Source organism: Schistocerca gregaria, chromosome 6 (genome assembly GCF_023897955.1).
Source record: "Schistocerca gregaria isolate iqSchGreg1 chromosome 6, iqSchGreg1.2, whole genome shotgun sequence".
In the NCBI taxonomy this organism is placed as follows: domain Eukaryota; kingdom Metazoa; phylum Arthropoda; class Insecta; order Orthoptera; family Acrididae; genus Schistocerca; species Schistocerca gregaria.
The window spans coordinates 269512893-269533995 of NC_064925.1; the positions used below are offsets into that span (position 1 = coordinate 269512893).

Below are 21103 nucleotides of genomic sequence, written 5' to 3' on the forward strand. Positions count from 1 at the left end.
CAAGAGAAGTATACTAGTATCAAGCATATACTTTAATGTGAGGAAGACGTTTATGGGTATATACCTTTGGAGGGCAGTACAGTGCTGAAAAATGAGCTGTGGGAAAATCGTAAGCAAGAGAATCGAAGCATGTTACATGCAGATGATGAAAATTACGTAGACTGATAATGTTAGGAATAAGGAGGTTGTGCACAGAATCGGCGAAATAAGGAATATATGGAAAAGACTGACAAGAAGGAAGGACAAGATGATAGGGCATCTGTTAAAACATCATGGAATAACATTCACGGCACTAGAGACAGAGGAAAACAGGAATACATTAACCAGATAATAGAGGATGTAGTGTGGAAGCGCTACTCTCAGATGAAATAGGAGGCACGGGAGACGAATTTGTGGCTGGCCCAACCAAAAGAGTTATCAGACTCATGAATAAAAGAAAAAAGAACTGAAAAAATGAATAAAAAATACTGTTAGGGCTGTTATGGTCTGGGGTGAAGAGCAGTTTTGTGGAGGCCACATAATCGAGTCGAGGGTGCAGCTTGTTGACAGCTCAGGTAAACGACATGAAAAGTTTAAGTATTTCTTTATGCTGCTACATTTGAAGCACGGTGCCCGCTCCACTTTCGGCGTGCAACGTGGAATGTTAGTGGTGCACTGCGGTGTCCAGCGGGTGGTCCAAAAAGCTGCTCGTATCATCTAAGGCCAGGAATTCTGACGCCAGGAGCCTGCTCAGCAAGGATTTCTCTGATTACCACTAGCAGGACATGACAAGTTCCGTACGTGGGACCTGATCCTGCGAGCGATGGCACCCGGCGACAGGACACCCACACCAACGTAGAAGCGAGAGCTGCAGCACCGACCCAGTTGCAGTCTGTTGCCCTCCAGTGCTGTGGTGAACCTAGAGGAGAATTCCTTCGCCTCTCTGAGACTTTCAGACGTATTTGATAATTTTTCTGCTATAATTGTAATCCTATTATGAAAAAAACGGCATCTTCCCCAAGAATCTGAATTAGAAGCCTGGAGGTACCACGTAATCAAAGGTGGCTGAAAAACGCCACTTGCTGATAGCATTGAAAACACTGGAACACGACCTATACACTGCGATGACAGAAGTCATGAGATAGCGATATCCACATATACAGGTTGTGGTAATTTTCGAGTAAACAAGGTTTCAAAAGAGCAGTGCATTAACGGAACTGTCATTGTGCTCCCGTGATGCATCTGCAAAAGTTTCCAACGTGGTTGTGGCCGCACTACGGGAATTAACAAACTCTGAACGCACAATGGTAGGTGGAGCTAGAGCCTTGGGTCATTCCATTCCGGAAATAGTTAGGAAATTCAGTATTCCGCGATACACAGAGTTATGAGTGTGTCGAAAAATACCATGTTCAAAACAGTGACCGTCGGCCTTCACTTAAGGACGGAGACCAATGACGTTTGAGAACAGTTGTCACTCCGAGAAGACAAGCCACACTACGTCATATAACTGCAGAAATCGATGTGGCACGTATGATGTAGGACAGTGCGGCGAAATTTCGAACCTTGCGGTCTCAGGCGCCTTTCCAAGGTTCGCGGATCCCCCCCCCCCCCCCACTCCCCCTCACCCCCCACCCCCGCCCATCGGTGGTTCGGACATGGGTGGGTGTGTTGCCCTTCGTGCAAGTTAGTTTAAATTAGATTAAATAGTGTATAAGCTTAGGAACCGATGACCTCAGCACTTCAGTCCCATAGAAACTTACCACCACAGCCATACTGAAATATGGCGATTTTGGGCCACGTCAGCAGAAGACCGACGTGAGTATCTTTGCTGGTAGCAAGACATTGTGACCGTGTGACAGTATCGAGTGGACCCTAGACGATGGGAGAACCGTCTCCTGGTCAGATGATCCAGATTTCAGTTGGTAACAGCTGGTGGTTAGGTTCGAGTGTGGTGCAGACCCCATGAAGCCTCAGATCCAGGTTGTCAACTACGCGCTGTGCAAGCTCCAAAGTGGGGTAGGCTATGTTTGCATGGAATGGTCTGAGTCCTCTGATCCACCTGAAGCGATCAGTGAGTGGAAATGTTTATGTTCAGCTACTTGGAGACTATTTGCAGCCGTTCATGGACTTCACGTTCCCAGATGACGAAGGAATTTTTATGGATGATTTGGGGTCATGTCAGAATATTCAACTCAGTTCAAGTGAACGAACTGGTTACACAGATCGCCCAAAATGATTCCCAACGAACATTTATGGGACGTAATCGAGAAGACAGTTCGTGCACAAAATCCTGCACTGGCATCGCTTTCACAATTATATAAGGTTATAGAGGCAGCATCGCGAAATATTTCTGCAGTTTACTTCTAAAATAGCTTCAGTCCATGCCATGTCAACATGTTACACTACGACGGGCAGAAAGAAGGTGCGACAGGATATCAGGATGTGTGCCATGATTTTTGTCACCTTAGTGCGTTGTACATATGTAGACCTTCACAGTTTTCAATTATAAAACTTCGAGGGGTTGCAGAGAGTGTCTTGAAGAACTAAAAGAGGATATGAACCCATGTCAGGAAATGTCATCGAATGACTCCTCAGAGCGACGAAGACATAAGCGCTGGCGCCTGCCACTTGGCCTCCCCTTTGACAGCAAATGTGACTTCGTACACTGACGGACCACATGCGGATCGTCTCCCAGTGCCGTTTGTTATTCGATGATCTCCACTCACAGTCACGATCAATAATGTTCTCCGTTGGCGATTGTAGCATTCACTCGCGAATATTTCCAATATTTTTCTGTAAACAGGAGGAAAATAAACTCAGGAAACAAACCTGTGTCTGAAACCGCCATTCACCAAGGATCGGAGCTTCGCATTCAGAAAAGAGTAGATTTTTCTAAGCAGCAACAAGCCCCATTTCTCCATTGCAAACTTGATAATCAGTCGCAATCACTGAATAACAGACATCGTTGCGAGACGTTCCCTCAATGTTTTGTCAGCGTCCAGAGTCACGTTTTCTGCCGAAGGTGTGGCCTAGCCGTTGTCACCAGCGCCTATAACCCTGTAAAGTCGTTGAATGACACTTTCGGACATGGGTTCTTACCCTCGATTCGTTCCTCAAGACGTCCACGACCACCTCTCGAAGTTTGTCGCAGCATCCTGGGAAGGCCTTTTGTTAATACATCCACACCGAAAACCGTTATTCCATACTTGAAACTATTTGGTTCCATTTCCACTACGACTGCGAATGAATCTGCGTATGACAACATCTGTTACCGTTACACATCCGAAGGAGTCTACCACAGTCGCTGACGAAATACCAGAAAATACTTTGTTGTATTATGTATCGACCACTGAGTCTTAGTTCAGAAATTGTAACTGATGTCACGGCCGGCAGTATATGCCTTCATTGTATGATATGATAATATAATTCACCTTTCACATACCACCATCATTATTACAATTACATGACATGAAACGTTTGACAGCACGAACACTCGACCAGTCGTGTTAGGTTTAACCTTATCCAAACGCAACTGATTCTTTGATGGCTCACAGCAATACGTGGTGTTTATTGTCACTTGAATGTGTAACTATAATAAGTTAGCTATCCTTTACCTGATACACCATATGTTCCCTTTCCCACTGATATAGCTTTCTCAAACCGTACTGTAAGCCGGCCGTGGTGGCCGAGCGGTTCTAGGTCCTTCAGTCGGGAACGACACGGCTGGTGCGGTCGCAGTTTCGAATCCTGCCTCGGCCAAGGATATGTGTGATGTCCTTAGGTTAGTTAGGTTTAAGTAGTTCTAAGTTCCATAGTGCTTAGAGCCATTTGAACCATTTGAACCATCCTGTAATTTGTGACTGATTTGAGAGAGATTCGCCGCCTCTTCTGTCAACAGCGCAGTACTGCAGCATGGAGCCACTTGCTTCCGCGGCATCGGCAGCCGAAGACGCAGCTAACCTGGACTATTTGCTGTGGTTTCTGCACTGGTCTGCTACGTTGCGGCACCCACGGACCCGCGCTTGGTCCGCTCGCATCTTCTACCTGAGATATATTGTCTGTGTGATGATCTTAGTTTATTCGTGTTCTGTACACGTGGTGCTGATGTGGCAAATGGGCTTCGACGACTTCGATTATCTCACCCTCGCACTGTGCCTTTTAGACACATATATAACTTGGATTGCCCGACTGGGACACATCGCCAAGCACGAGCGGGATTTCCACAGGCTTGCTCGACAGGTTAGTTCTGAGAATCCGTTTGTTGGTATATCTTAAATTTATGAACCAATTTTTCAGTGTTACAGGGCTTAAGTCTATTTTGAAGACAAAGGAGATATTTAGCTAATCCTCGACATATCACTGAATGAGAATGAGATTCAGCAAGCTAGAATACCCCTTTAATTCCAGTAAATGTCATATAAAATATGTTCCATAGCCATCCATTACTATATATGGTGTGATTTTGTCACCAATATGCATTATTGTTATTGGACGTTTTGTAAACTATTCTGTATTTCTTATTCTCCAGTTCTGGCTAGTGCGTGGTATCAAAATTTTCTTTATAGAGAGATTGTTAAGTGCTACATCTGTCACTAAACACTGTAAATTTGAGTCTCAACGTGATCTTGTTTTGGCCCTTACGTTAACTTTGCATCTCAGATAGGAATGTGTAAGCAGAATTCCTATTCGGGCTTCTCTTTCTCCCTCTCTTTTTCTTTTTAGTCATCAGCCGTCAGTGTTTGTCCATTACAGCTCTCTCTAGTACCAATGAGGTTATTCCCTGTCATCCTCTTCCTTCTTCTTCTCAGTATTTTCATATGCTCCTTTCTTCGCCGACCCTGCAGAGAACATGCTTATTCCTTACCTTATCAGTCCACCTAATTTTCAACAGTCGTGTGGAGCATCACACCTCAAATACTACGATTCACTTCTCTTCAGGTCTCACTGCCATAAACTGCTGTGCTCCAAACGTATATTCCCAGAAATATCTCTCTCAAATTAAGGCCCGTCTTTCAAACTAGTAGCCTCTTCGCCAGGAAGGCCCTTTTTGCCAGTGCTAGCCTGGTTCTTACGTTCTTTTTGCTCAGTCAGTCACGGGTTATTTTGCTGTCTTTCAAACTAGTAGCCTATTCGCCAGGAAGGCCCTTTTTGCCAGTGCTAGCCTGGTTCTTATGTTCTTTTTGCTCTGTCAAACGGGTTATTTTGCTACCTAAGAAGCAGAGTTCCTTAAGTTCGTCTACTCCGTGGTCTCCAATACTGACGTTAAGTTTCTCTCTGTTCTGCTACTTCTCATTAGTCTCGTCTTTCTTCGAGTCTGTCCATGTTCTGTATTCGTTAGACTGTTTATTCGATTCAACACATCTTGCAATTATCCCTCGCTGCCACTGAGGTCTGCAATGTCATCCGCGAATCTTATCAACTTGAATTTCAATAGCACTCTTGAACGTTTCTTTTATTTCCCTCATCGTCCCATTGATGTATAGAAAGAAAATTATGGGCGAAAGACGACAACCCTGCCTTACACACTTTCTTCTCTGTTTTCCAGTCCTATTGCTTCCTCTCGGTTGCTGTATATCTTATATATTACCCGTCTTTCGCTAAAGCAAAGCACTAATTTTCGAATATCTTGCACCATATTACAATGTCGAACTCTGTCTACAGCTCGACAAATCCTACTAATGTGCCTTCATTTGTCTTCTGTCTAGCTTCCATCATCAACCACAACCTGAGAACTGCGACTCTGTTGCTTTTACCTTTCATAAAGCCAAATTGACTATCGTCTAACACATCCTCAATTTTCTTCTTCGTTCTTCTGTATATTACTCTTGTCGGCCACTCCCCCAGTGACTAGAAATGGAATGGAATGTTATTTATCCCTTCTGCCTTATTTGCTCTTAAAACGTTCACAGCTCTTTCAAATTCCGATTCTAATACTGCATCCACTACCTCTTCGACTACTGTCGACTACTGTTTCTTCTTGTATCACGTAGTCAGACAAGTATTCCCTCTCACAGAGACCTTCGGTGTTATTGTTCTACGTATCCACGCCCACATCTAAATTTTACAGTGGAATTCCATTTTACATTTCTCTCTTAATGTTATCACCCTTTCTTTTAATTTCACCGAACTTTGTTTTGACTTTTGTGAATGCTGAGTCAGTCCTTCCCACAATCATTTCTTTTTAGATTTCTTCACATTTTTCAAGCAGCCATTTCTGCTTAGCTTCCATGCACTTCCTGCATATTTAGTTCCTGATGGCTGGTAGTTCTGTGTTCCTGAATTTCGCTTAACATTTTTATAGTTCCTCCTCCTGTCAATCAGCTGAAGTATTTCTTATGTTATCCATAGAGTCTTCACAGTTACCTTTCTTGTACCTTTGGTTTTCTTTCCAGCTTCAGTGATTGCCATTGCTGTTCAAATGAATTGCCTCCTGAGCTATTCATTACCGCAGTAATTACAGCATTAGAGAACTTCAAGAGTGTCATTCCTCAGTACTTCTGTATTCCACTTCCTTCCGCATTTATGCTTCCTGACTAGTCTCTTAAACTTCAGCCCACTCTTCATCTTCACTAAATTGTGTTCTGAGTCCATATCTCCTCATGGGTAGGCCATACAGTACAGTGTCCGATTTCGGGTTCTCAGCCTTACCATGATGTAATCTAACTGAAATCTTCTCGCATCTCGAGGTCTTTTCCTAGTATACTTCCGCACCTTGTACCTATCGAACAGGGTATTCGATGCTACTAGCTGAAATTAATTTAGTAGCGAAACTCAATCTTTCTCTTCCCTCATTCCTACTACCAAGCCCATTTTCTTCTGTAGCTCTTTCTTCTACTCTCTCTCTATCCTACAACTGCTTTCCAGTCTCCCCGGGCTATTACTTTTTCATCTCCCTTTACGTACTGAATTCCTCCTTCAATATATACTTTCTCCATATCTTCATATTTCGGTTGCGATATCGGCATGTATACATGAACTATCGTTGTTGGCTTTCGTTTGCTGTGATTTCTGGTAAGAACAACCTTATCACTGTACTGTTCGCAGAAACTCACTGTCCGTCCTGCCTACCTATTTATAACGAATCCTATCCTGCTGTACCACTTTCTACGATATCTACTACTAGGTTTACTAAGACACCATCATGAGCATTGCCCTATACTCGTCTGATGTGAAATCCTTTTCTTCTCATCCTTTTACATTAATGACCTCCGCTATATCTACATTGAGCCTCTGCACTTCTCTATGTAGATTTTCTAGCTTCCGTAGGACTTTAAACCTTCTTTTCATTGTCACCTCACTCTTGAAATTTCCCTCCCGGAGATCCAAATGGGGGCTTGATCAGAAACTTTTGACAATGGAGAGATCTTCATGACAATTGTTTTGAGTTACAGCTACATACCCTATGAATAATGACCAGATACGTTGTGATAATCTTTGCTGAAGATGTTTCACATACTGGATTTAATAGCTACTGTTACTGGACGGTATGGTTTCCTTAAATTGAGTTAATACCTTTTAGTTATGTGTGTTAGTATGAACTGAATATTCCCAGTATTGTATTTAACCATTTTCAAAACTATTTTATATTTTATTGTAAATGTGTTACTCTTTAGTATTTATTGTAGATTAATTTAGCATATAAGAACACCCATTGGTAGTGTAATTTCAAATTTTATTACTTAGTCTGCTTGAAAATGTTCAGTTGGAATATAGTTTTGTTACGACATGTATGATTAGAGTTATCATTATCTTGGCTACGAATATTATATCGCCCTAGTCCTTGACTTTTGAACTTTTTACTGCTCTTTCAGTCCCTGTAATGCTATTGCATGTCTCGTCTTGACTCTCTTCCGTTAGTTACTCTTCACACATATGTCATAGCTGTAATGTTCGAAATGACCGATACTTTTAGTTTTCATATGTCATGTTTATAGCAGATTAATTTTTCGACGTAAATAGTTTTTCTGCTGTTACATTGGAGACAATCTCTTGATATTGTATATCATTTCGTTTCTGCATTTTAAAATGATTTTTGTTTGTATCTCATACAGGCCAGTGAACATAGTTTATCCGCAAAACCGGTCGGGATAAAATATAAATAAAGTCAGCATTATAAAGTAATTACAAGCAGATAAATGCCTTGGCAAGATGCCTCAGCTTTTAAAAAAAGCAATAGAAGCAGAGCTCCCTTTCCTGAATAGCTATTGACGTGAAAATGTCATTAAAGAAACACATACGATGGCCTGGTCAGATTAAACTGAGACACTGAAGTAATTCGGAGGCGTGTTGCTAGATTAGTTACAGGTAGTTTCGATCAAAACACGAGTATTGTGGAAGTGCCCTTTGAACTTAAATGGTAATTTCTGGAGAGAAGATGTCTTTCTTTTCGCGAGACACTCTTGGGAAAATGCAGAGAACACGAATCTGAGAGAGACTGCAGAGATATCTTATTTCCTCCAACACACACCTCCCATAAGGGCTGAAAAGACAAGGTAGGAGAAATCAGACAGATAGCTGTTTTTCCACACCTCACTTTCGAATGGCACATGAAATGAATGCTTAGTGGTCCAAGATACTCTCCACCATGCAGGACGTAAAATATTATGAGCAACTGCACTGTTGAATCATGTCAATCTCCTTTTTGTTACCACAGACTACGTGTTAGGTGTGGCTTAAGTGGATACCTTTTATCCTGAGAATTTGCAGTGAATCGGTACATTATGTTCTTTGTCCTATCCAGTGCCATATTTAATGGGCTCCACGTTTCAACCCCAGTCACCAACATCTTCCTGCCGTACTGTCTCTCGAATTTCTGAACGGAAACTCCGCCCCATCTTTTCTGAACGCACAGCTCTTTGGCCCGCTTCTTCAGCTGTTTGGTATCGAATTCTGTTATCGATTCTCCTTTGGTGTCCTCAGTGTTACTCACCAGAAGATGAGACCATCTGGTGGCGTTGTGGCACTATGACCAGACATCTTGCTTGCAGATGTGTCACTGCTGTGAAGTCGTACACTTTTGCAGCAGTCACTGGTTTATCTACTAAACCTCTCCTGGAGATAACGTAACACGACTATTCGATGGCAGTTGATAAATTGTAAGATAGGTGGAAATCGAATTTGAGAGCTCTATTTAGCACCCGCAGTAAGCAGACAATTCGAGTATTGGCTGTCCTTCCCAAAGAACTACGTACTCCAAAACGGCTTGTTCTGAACAGCTCCAAGCTGCTGAGGTAGTGTGGAAATTGATATAGCTGGCACAATTCTTCGACATAATGACACGAAATTATACGTCCACCAAGAGTGACGCCCAGGTACTTGACCGTGCTTGCCTTTTGTCCCAAATGTCTCTTTGGCTCATGTCCACAGGAAGAGGGCGTCTAACAACAGTGAGAGATTAGTTCTTTCTTTCTGTGAGGTCAATTCCTATTTCGCCACTCATGACGCAGGTTCTTGGAGGTAGTCCAGGGTCTATTGTTCACAAGTTGCACACTCTTTTATTAGTGTATAGAATGAGCTTCACTAATGGACAAAAAGTACGTCCGTTGCAAATAAAGTGTTCAGCTGAAGACCAAGTACTGAACCTTGCAGGACTCCTACAACGATCCGGTCCTCTGAGAACAGTCGAACCTGATATTTAATGCTTCGCCTTCCAAACAGGCTTTCAGGAGATGCGCAGGAATCCCGTGCACAAAGATTTTATTCAAAAGACCCTTATGCCACACAGAGTCAAATGCATGTGATACATCCATGAAATCCTGCAGTATTTAAAAGTATTCGCTACCATTGCTTCTTTGACAAGCCTTTGAACATGATGGTTATCAAGACATTTTTTCTGAATATAAACTGCCCCATAATGATCAGTTGATCTCGTTTGTATGTATCGAAGGAGGCATCTTTAGTACGTCTCTCGAAAATTTTGACAGCTTACATTGGAGCGAAGATCGTTACCAGGCGTTACCAGTTTCAGCACACTTGCACGCTCTCAGAAAGATTTTGATGTTATTGAAAGCAGCTTGGCTTTAAGGCGTTCTTTGAAATGTCTTGTAGCACTTAGTTCATTCTGCAGTACCAGCAATATTACAACCGCTTAGTAACATGCTGGATGTGGTCACTCCACAGTTTTCCCTGATCTCTGCCCAGCTCAAGGTCAAGGTCACCCGTCGCCCTCAAATTTCCTTGGCCCCAAATCCCTATCCTGCTTTCATAGGCCATTTGGGGTGAGGTATAAATAGTGAGAAATTCAATGGGGTATTGTCCTGTTGTTTGGCGATATGTGCCATGCCTGCTTGGTAGCCTGATTTATAACCATTCTGTTGCCATCACAATGATCTAAAACATGTGAGCAACTACCATAATAATTTAATGTACTGGTGACTTTTTCCTTGGACTCAAGACTACTGGAGGTAGAATTTACAAAACCTCTAATACAACATTTAAGAAAAAATTTTAAGAAATGAATCTTGTGAACAATTTCAGAAACCTTGATACTGAATCCAAATCTTAATACATAAGGTTAGTAAGATCAGCAATATGGCATTTAAAAATACTTACCAAATTTAAGCTTTAGAAACCTACAGAGAAAGAAACCACTTTAGGATTATCCAATTCATTTACTAAAGATCCATTTAGTAATACTCACCATGTAAACAAAATGCGTGCACAAGCTATCTTGTAACATATAAATTATTGTTACCGTGTGTAGAAAAAATTAGAGCATCAAAAGACAGGTGTAAAGATTTGAAAAAAGTAAACTCTGTTCTGAAATCACTTTAAGTACTGTTGAATTGAGATAACAGCAGTTACTACTGTTAAACCCAAGAAAGAATCTTCCACACCGCCAGTTCTATGTAATAAGAAATACAGAGTAAAATGTCTTGAATGCCGGCCGACGTGGCCGAGCGGCTCTAGGCTCTTCAGTCTGGAACCGCTTCGGTCGCAGGTTCGAATCGTGCCTCGGGCATAGATGTAGGTTTAAGTAGTTCTAAGTTCTAGGGGACTGATGACCTCAGATGTTAAGTTCCATAGTGCTCAGAGCCATTTGAACCATTTGTCTTGAATGAGACGAACGGTTCACCAAAACTGCTTTACAGTTGACTTTGGATAACCTGTATGTCGGAATAGCCTTTTCAAGCAAAATATGCAAAGATTGGGATTGCAATTGAATGCTCATCATAATTCCCAGGAAGTACGACCATAAATCAACAACCGCCGATCAGTGGCTGCCACCGGTTTGGTATATCCACCAATCATTTTCGTTTTCAGTCTTTTTTAACTGGCTGACAGGAAACGTTACGCAACACCACAGTGAACACAGGCTTCCTCATAATCATTCAGATCCAGGTACAAGAAAGTTCCCAAGCAACATACCGAAATAACTTCTACGTCGGGTCATCTCCACTGATCTGGCCGACAGAGGGCATCATGTAACCCACTCTGACTTACATTCCAAATGCAGCATCCATCCAAGGATTTTATAGGTTACGTCGTGACGGCGCTTAATACTGGCCATCGCCACACAAACTGTTTGCAACCAATCACTGCGACAAAATAACATTTTTAGTGATAGCACTTAAGGCGATATAATCGTCATGTCGTATGAAAAGGACATAGCTGGCCAAAAGATGTCTGCCTATATGAGTGTGATGCCACAATCGAATACAGTGACAAAGACGGCGACTGGTCGAAATAGTCTGACCTATCTGATGTCACTGCTCCACCCTCTTCTCTCCAAGAAGATAACAGGTCTTGTGTCTGATGTGTAAGTACACAATACAATTGTGAGGGCGCATTAGAGGGATAATTTAGAAGCTCTCTAAATGAAAATCAGTTGTGCTTCATTTTAACCATTACTGCAAGCATTCAGGAAGTAACAGGACAATTGAAAAGTTTCTACAAGACCACCTAAATACTTGTACAATGTGGTCTGATGTATAAATACACAATACAATTGTGAGGGCGCATTAGAGGGATAATTTAGAAGCTCTCTAAATGAAAATCAGTTGTGCTTCATTTTGACCATTACTGCAAGCATTCAGGAAGCAACAGGACAGTTAAAAAGTTTCTACAAGACCACCTAAATACTTGTACAATGTGGTCTGATGTATAAGTACACAATACAATTGTGAGGGCGCATTACAGGGATAATTTAGAAGCTCTCTAAATGAAAATCAGTTGTGCTTCATTTTGACCATTACTGCAAGCATTCAGGAAGTAACAGGACAATTAAAAAGTGTCTACAAGACCACCTAAATACATTTACACTGTGGTGCGCTTCACTTACTGCACTTAGCAATTACACTCCATCAGCAAACATAGAGCAGTAGAGGCATTAACATAACATATAACACCTTTTAAGAGTCCTCAGATGTGCTTGAAATTGTCCCACTTATTGTATGATACACTTATTGGGGTAAGAAAGAAGGAAAGTTTGGTGTTGTTGAACGTAAGACATTACTGCATAAAAAGATAGAGCATTAGGATGGTTCATGCAACATATCCATCCTCTTAAAGGCCCCAGAGATATGTTTCAAAGAAATGTGTACACCTTATGCTTGGTGTTTTTATTTAGGAACTGCTTATTTCAAGAAACCATCATTCCTATAGTGCACAGAATACTTTGTGTAGTACTGCAGAGGTCACAAGGCCATTTTCAGAACCCTCCTATGGTTCAAATGGCTCTGAGCACTGTGGGACTCAACTTCCCGCTGCTATGTCCATCTCGTTACGAAGGAAACAGCTGCTCATGTATGCTATCCAGCCTTCGATTGGTAGGCGAATGACATCCATACAATGGTGCTCACATCGCCTCACGCTCCCTGTACACCATATCTCTATCAGTTCCTCACCCTTTCTGTTCTGTAACTTATGTGGACGCATCACTGACTGCCGTCACTACCACCATTAGCCTGAGCCAACGGCCATTGCTAATGGAGATGAGGTGCATTACCAAAGAGCAGTTCTGTTGTATCCCACACATCTCCAGCTCAGGACCTACAGCGACCTTCACTTAGTGACGTTCCCAAGCACTACAACTCCATTCCCCATGTAATAAGTGATGTGTGAAATTCTGTTCGTTAGCTGACCTTACAAACACATAATTTTCTAACAAATACCCCATGTTTCAGCAATATTTCAGTACCTTACATTACACTGAAATTACAGCAAAGCACATCTCAGTAAGCTACAATGTTATTTAGTCTTATGTAAAGAAGTCTGAAATCGATAATTGCAATATGCAACTGAACTTCTGCATCCCATCACTTCTTCCTTGACTGAGAAGCCTGAGTTAGCTCCAACATAAGTACCCTGTAATGGCTGATTTCAACTTGGTAAACCTCCTCACCAATGTATCTGATGTCGATAATTATTACTGGTAGACAGGAAATGGCATAAAGAGAGATTGTATACGTGTGTAAATCCACCAGTTTGCATAGCTTTCAAAGCAATGTCTCTGCTCAGTTAGTGTTATTTGACCAATTGTAAATCAAAATGCATCTGTGTTAGAACAACTAAAGACTATCCACTTCCAGGAGCAACTGCACTAGAGAATGAGCTACCACATAAAAATCTTCTGCTCTTAGACTGAAACTGAGGCACTTGTGTCGTAATTCGCAATATGTTGACAGTCAGATCACCACAGAGTATGGCCCTCAAGCATAAATGTCAACTCCAGCAAGTAGCATTGGTCACGTTGCAGACTCTGTAGCAACAGTCATTGGCGGTACAGCGCTGGATCATGATAATAAACATAATGTATGTTTAAAAAGTAAAGTGTTGCAACTCTCTGTATTTCGCCATAATACGAATATATCAATTATCAAGTAGTGTAAAAGAAAATTAATATAAAAATATGGTTGAAAATATAATGCGACATAAATTTCATGTTCATGAACTTAAACATGAAGTATACAGCAAATAGTTGTGAGGAAAGAACAATAAGCGCTTGTTACTATGTTTGCAAACACACACTACTGTCCATTAAGATTGCTACACCAAGAAGAAATGCAGATGATAAACGGGTATTCATTTGCACAAATATACTATACTAGAACTGACATGTGATTACATTTTCAAGCAATTTTGGGGGCGTAGATCCTGAGGAATCAGTACCCAGAACAACCACCTCTGGCCGTAATAACTGCCTTGATACGCCTGGGCATTGAGTCAAAACAGAGCTTGGATCGCGTGTACAGGTACAGCTGCCTATGCAGCTTCAACACGATACCACAGTTCATCAAGAGTAGTGATTGGCGTATTGTGACGAGCCAGTTGCTGGGCCACCATTGACCAAACTTTATCAGTTTGTGAGAGATCTGGAGAGTGTGCTGCCCAGGGCAGTAGCTGAACATTTTCTGTATCCAGAAAGGCCCGTACAGGACCTGAAACATGCGGTCGTGCATTATCCTGCTGAAATGTAGGGTATCGCAGGGATCGAATGAAGGGTAGAGCCACGGGTCGTAACACATCTGAAGCAATTCACATTTAAGTGCTTGGCAGAGGGTTCATCGAACCACAATCATTCTATCTCTCTACTATTCCACTCCCGAACAGCGAGCGGGAAAAACGAACACCTAAACCTTTCTGTTCGAGCTCTGATTTCTCTTATTTTATTTTGATGGTCATTCCTACCTATGTAGGTTGGGCTCGACAAAATATTTTCGCATTCGGAAGAGAAAGTTGGTGACTGAAATTTCGTAAAAAGGTCTCGCCGCGACAAAAAACGTCTATGCTGTAATGACTTCCATCCCAACTCGTGTATCATATCTGCCACACTCTCTCCCCTATAACATGATAATACAAAACGAGCTGCCCTTTTTTGCACCCTTTCGATGTCCTCCGTCAATGCCAAGTGGTAGGGATCCCACACTGCGCAGCAATATTCTAACAGAGGACGAACGAGTGTAGTGTAAGCTGTCTCTTTAGTGGACTTGTTGCATCTTCTAAGTGTCCTGCCAATGAAACGCAACCTTTGGCTCGCCTTCCCGACAATATTATCTATGTGGTCCTTCCAACTGAAGTTGTTCGTAATTTTAACACCCAGGTACTTAGTTGAATTGACAGCCATGAGAATTGTACTATTTATCGAGTAATCGAATTCCAACGGAATTCTTTTGGAACTCATGTGGATCATCTCACACTTTTCGTTATTTAGCGTCAACTGCCACCTGACACACCATACAGCAATCTTTTCTAAATCGCTTTGCAACTGATACTGGTCTTCGGATGACCTTACTAGACGGTAAATTACAGCATCATCTGCGAACAGTCTAAGAGAACTGCTCAGATTGTCACCCAGGTCATTTATATAGATCAGGAACAGTAGAGGTCCCAGGACGCTTCCCTGGGGAACACCTGATATCATTTCAGTTTTACTCGATGATTCGCCGTCTATTACTACGAACTGCGACCTTCCTGACAGGAAATCACGAATCCAGTCGCACAACTGAGACGATACCCCATAGCTCCGCAGCTTGATTAGAAGTCGCTTGTGAGGAATGGTGTCAAAAGCTTTCCGGAAATCTATTTATATATAATGTCCACTGTAAACAGTGCCGTCAATGCGAACAAGAGGTGACCGAGACGTGTAACCGAAAGCACCCCACACCATCATGCCGGGTGATACGCCAGTATGGCGATGATGAATACACGCTTCCAATGTGCGTTTCTTCAGGATGTCGCCAAACACGGATGCGACCATCATGATGCTGTATACAAACCCTAGATTCATCCGGAAAAATGACGTTTTACCATTCATGCACACACGTTTGTCGTTGAGTACACCACCGCAAACGCTCTTGTCTGTGATGCATCTTCAAGGTTAACCGCAGCCATGGTCTCCGAGATGATAGTTCATGCTGCTGCAAACGTCGTCGAACTGTTCGTGCAGATGGTTGTTGTCTTGCAAACGTCCCCATCTGTTGACTCAGGGATCGAGACGTGGCTGCACGATCCGTTACAACCATGCGGATAAGATGCCTGTCATCTCGACTGCTAGTGATGCGAGGCCGTTGAGATCCAGGACGGCGTTCCGCATTACCCTCCTGAACCCACCGATTCCATATTCTGCTAATAGTCATTGGATCTCTACCAACGCGAGCAGCAAAGTCTCAATACGATAAACCGCAATCGCGACAGGCTACTATCCAACCTTTATCAAACTCGGAAACGTGATGGTACGCATTTCTCCTCTTTGCACGAGGCATCACAACAACGTTTCACCAGGCAACGCCGGTCAGCTGCTGCTTGTGTATGAGAAATCAGTTTTACACTTTCCCCATGTCAGCACGTTGTAGGTGTCGCCACCGGCTCCAACCTTGTTTGAATGCTCAGAGAAGCTAATCATTTGCATATCAGAGCATCTTCGTCTTGTCGGTTAAATTTCGCGTCTGTAGCACGTCATCTTCGTGGTGTAGCAAATTTAATGGTCAGTAGTGTAAATCTAGATATATAGATGAATAGAAATAAATATCTTAGTATTCTATTATATGAAGAAAACGTAAAAAGTTTTATAGAAACTGAAGATGATCCGCAAAGGGAATGTGTAGATTATATCAGTTAAGAAAGAGGAACTTTAATGGCCAGTAGTGTATATGAGTAATAAAATTAAGATATTTCCTTTAAGTAACAATATATGTTTAATTGCCAATATAGCGTATTGCTAAAATGCCCTGCATTACCATTACAAGTGAAATGTTCCCCCACTACTCTTTTTGTTATCAATGTTGTTATTAATGTGTCCTGGCTTAAGACTTGAGAATACCTGCGTTCATTGATAAAGATTAGTAATCTGTTCATCTTCAGCAACTGTTGACATATATAATTAAATAATAAGCAACCAGTTGCATAAAAGAAATTCACTGTCTTTACCGGTTTTGGGCGCTTGTGAAGTAAGGCACTAAGTGCCTGAAACAAATTAAATTTCTTTTATACAACTTGTTGCTTATTTTTCATTATATTAATGAAGATGTATTTTTATTTCACACAGTGAGTAAAGTAACTGGAAGAGTTAATACTACAAAACAGAGTAGTTCCATTACTCTCAACACCAAAATGACAGCACTTTTTATAAGGGCATTATAAGAAAAATGCACATTTTACTATGAGAAAAAATTCTCGTTTTATTACCTTCTACAAGCATCACACTTTTTTAACGGCTATTACAAAAATCTTTCAAACTGACTGGTTGTTGTCAAAATAATGATGACTTATTTTTAAGATTTATCGTAGCCTATATGCATAATAATACACAGCATAAAAATGAAATGAAAATATATATTGTGTCCCCCATTACACGTAGTCAATTTACGTGACATACTAAATTGCTGTTATAAACAGTCGAGGTTCCCACTTTATTAATCTACACAAATATTACTAACTATAAATATAACACATCAACAAAAGTCAGTAGAGCACACGAAGGTTTTGGGTGTACATGTAGAGGAGAATCTTAATTGGAAAATTCATATTTTGGATCTCCTAAAGCGACTAGGTTTAGCAACTTTCGCAATCAGAATAACTGCCAATTTTGAGGATTTAGAAGTTAGTAAGCTAACACACATTTTGCATACTTTCACTCCCTGATGTTATACGGAATAATATTTTGGTGTAGCTCAACACTTTTACAAAAAATATCCAATACTCAAAAGAAAGTGGTTATAATAATATGTGGGGTTCATAGTCGCACGTCTTTTAGGCATCATTTTAAAAGATTGGGAATCCTTACAACAGCCTCAGAGTACATTTACTCACTAATCAAATTTGTTCTCAACTATATGGATCAATTTAAAAATAACAGTGACAATAATGATTATAACACCAGAAAAAAGAAAGACTTACACTATTCTTTAATCAACCTATCTTTGGGAGAGAAAGGGGTAAAATATGCTGCTACATAATTTTTTGGCAGATTATAAGATGGAATAAAATGTCTAACAGACAGCAGAAACAGCTTCAAAAGTAAACTGAAATCATATCTCCTTGGCTACTCCTTCTAACTATAGATGAATTCTTGAATAGGAATAAGTAAATCTATTAGTATAGTTTATGCAAGTTGTGCCATTTAGAACATTGTACTATGGTGGATAGTTGAACAGTTTGAAAAAAAAAAAAAAACAATCTATGGGTTGAAAAAGCTGCGCAGTTTTCCAAATGCTTGTTGTGAATCTTGTGAAGGATAAATATTTCGTAGATTTTACTCATATTTGTCACAGCAGAGATGCAAAAATTACCAGAATGTAGGCAGCTAACATTAGCCTTCCATCAAATTTCTGGAAAGATGGCGAAGTTGTTTTACTGGAAGCAGCTTCAGAACAGCGAGTGACTATGAGGGCTTCTGGCAAGCCTCGCCTGTGTGTAAAATTTGATTTCAGGAATAGATAGAGTGCTAATCTTTCCATGCACATGTATTTCTCCTTATGTTAAATGTGGGCTTCTCATCTCCTCACGTGCTAGATGTTGGAAACCTGTTTCAGATATCGTAAGAGCATATCTTTCGTTAAAAATCTGTATCAGAGAATAGCATTGACACATACAACGTTTAACTGAATTTGAAGTGAGTAGTATTTGTAACTCCACTGTTTATTGTTGTAATCTGTTGTAATCGTGACCGGAACGGTCGTGGGGTGGCCGAGAAAGCGTGGCGGGGCCAAACGGAGAGCGGCCCGCGAACAAACAAACGAACGGAAAGGACGAACACGAAACAACTATGGACGTTGGAGAGAGACCTTACCACGACCACACGCAAGTAGCGAGTGAGTGACAGAGTCAACCAAACGAATCCAAGACGTCCACTGGTAATGAAAACAAAGACCAATAAACACGCTGTCTGTTGTCGAGGCAATGTGTCAAGACTCACGCAACGATTAGACTCGCTGGCTGAGCGAGAGGCAGGCGCTTAAATACCCTATCGGGGGCACCGCTATTGGCCGCTGGAACCACGTGTTCCACTGTGGAGCCCTCACACTAAATGCGGGCCAGAAGGCGCGCGCCGCCACAGCTTTCGGCGCGATGGTGCAGAGACCTCTAGGGACCTTCGGCGCCCATACCGCCTGGCGGGGATTCAAATTCCGCGGCGCGTGGCACCAGATTTATGACAGTAGTGTGGCGTATTAGTAAAACTGACTATTTATGATGGTCGATGTCTTATACATTGTTATACAAGTTTCGTGCTGAGTATGATAATGCGCTAAGGACAGTAATAACTATAAAAAATAAGTCCCTCATGTTAAATAACAATGTAATTATTATTACTACAACAAAAATAATTGTGTACTTTTTGTAATAACCGTTTTAAGCTGCAGTTATTATTGTAAATGGAAATAAGAAATATTTTACTTCTTGTATTATGTGTGGTTTTCTTCAAAGAGGCATGTTGTGATGTACAGTGTCGATTGTTATACTGACCATTTCAGTTACCTTACTGAGTAGATTTTCATTAATCAATACACCGCAGCTCGTGGTCGGGCGGTAGCGTTCTCGCTTCCCACGCCCGGGTTCCCGCGTTCGACTCCCGGCGGGGTCAGGGATTTTCTCTGCCTCGTGACGACTGGATGTTGTGTGATGTCCTTAGGTTAGTTAGGTTTAAGTAGTTCTAAGTTTTAGGGGACTGATGACCATAGATGTTAAGTCCCATAGTGCTCAGAGTCATTTGAGCCATTTTTTTAAATCAATACACCTATTCTCAAGTTTAAAGTCAGAACACTCTTACACATCTCTCATGATGTAATATTATTATTATTATTATTAATGTGGAGTCATGTCTCACAAATAAAAGTAATATATGGAAATATAGTGATATGCTTTACTCGAAATTTAGCATATGTTGTAACTTAAAGAAATTAAAATTAATTATATTAATTAAGGTATATGTAAACTTACTCGTATGTACTTATTGTTCTTTCCTCAAAACCTTTTATCATGTGGCAGTATTTGGTAAACAATTATCTATTTTACATGTTAAGTTCTGTGAGTATTACATGATATCCAAATGCAGGTATGCTATCACTCAATCCTATATCCACATGAAATTTATGTCACATTAAAGTTTCAGCAACATAACTCTATTATTATCTTTTACACTGCTGGGTTACACAGCATATTCCCTCTATGGGGAAATACACAGCATTACATAAACTTTGTATTTTTTTCAATACAAACTATGTGTATTCTTATAATCCTGTAGTTTCATCCCTGCACCACCTACCATTGCTACTCCTGAGGCTATAACATGAGCAGTGCCTCTGCTGGAGTTGTCATCTCTGCTGGATGATACGTGGTTGTCAACCTCATGTGGTCTGTAGTCTCTAATGAGTTGACTTTCGATGTTGTTGTTGTTGTCTTCAGTCCTGAGACTGGTTTGATGCAGCTCTCCATGCTACTCTATCCTGTGCAAGCTGCTTCATCTCCCAGTACCTACTGCAACCTACATCCTTCTGAATCTGCTTAGTGTACTCATCTCTCGGTCTCCCTCTACGATTTTTACCCTCCACGCTGCCCTCCAATGCTAAATTTGTGATCCCTTGATGCCTCAAAACATGTCCTACCAACCGATCCCTTCTTCTAGTCAAGTTGTGCCACAAACTTCTCTTCTCCCCAATTCTATTCAATACCTCCTCATTAGTTACGTGATCTATCCACCTTATCTTCAGTATTCTTCTGTAGCACCACATTTCGAAAGCTTCTATTCTCTTCTTGTCCAAACTAGTTATCGTCCATGTTTCACTTCCATACATGGCTACACTCCAAACAAATACTTTCAGAAACGACTTCCTGATACATAAATCTATATTCGATGTTAACAAATTTCTCTTCTTCAGAAACGCTTTCCTTGCCATTGCCAGTCTACATTTTATATCCTCTCTACTTCGACCATCATCAGTTATTTTACTTCCTAAATAGCAAAACTCCTTTACTACTTTAAGTGTCTCATTTCCTAATCTAATTCCCTCAGCATCACCCGATTTAATTTGACTACATTCCATTATCCTCGTTTTGCTTTTGTTAATGTTCATCTTATATCCTCCTTTCAAGACACTGTCCATTCCGTTCAACTGCTCTTCCAAGTCCTTTGCCGTCTCTGACAGAATTACAATGTCATCGGCGAACCTCAAAGTTTTTACTTCGTCTC

The 21103-nt window shown here is 41.2% G+C and overlaps 1 protein-coding gene across 1 annotated transcript in view; it reads left to right on the top strand.

The window, feature by feature from the left end:
• Window positions 1-3891: 3891 nt before the first annotated feature.
• Window positions 3892-21103, top strand: part of LOC126278952 (odorant receptor Or2-like) — a 60551-nt gene continuing 43339 nt past the window's right edge. Inside the window, exon 1 of the mRNA XM_049979231.1 lies at window positions 3892-4218. Within this exon, the coding sequence (XP_049835188.1) occupies window positions 3892-4218 (327 nt within the window). The remainder of the gene's footprint in view (window positions 4219-21103) is intronic.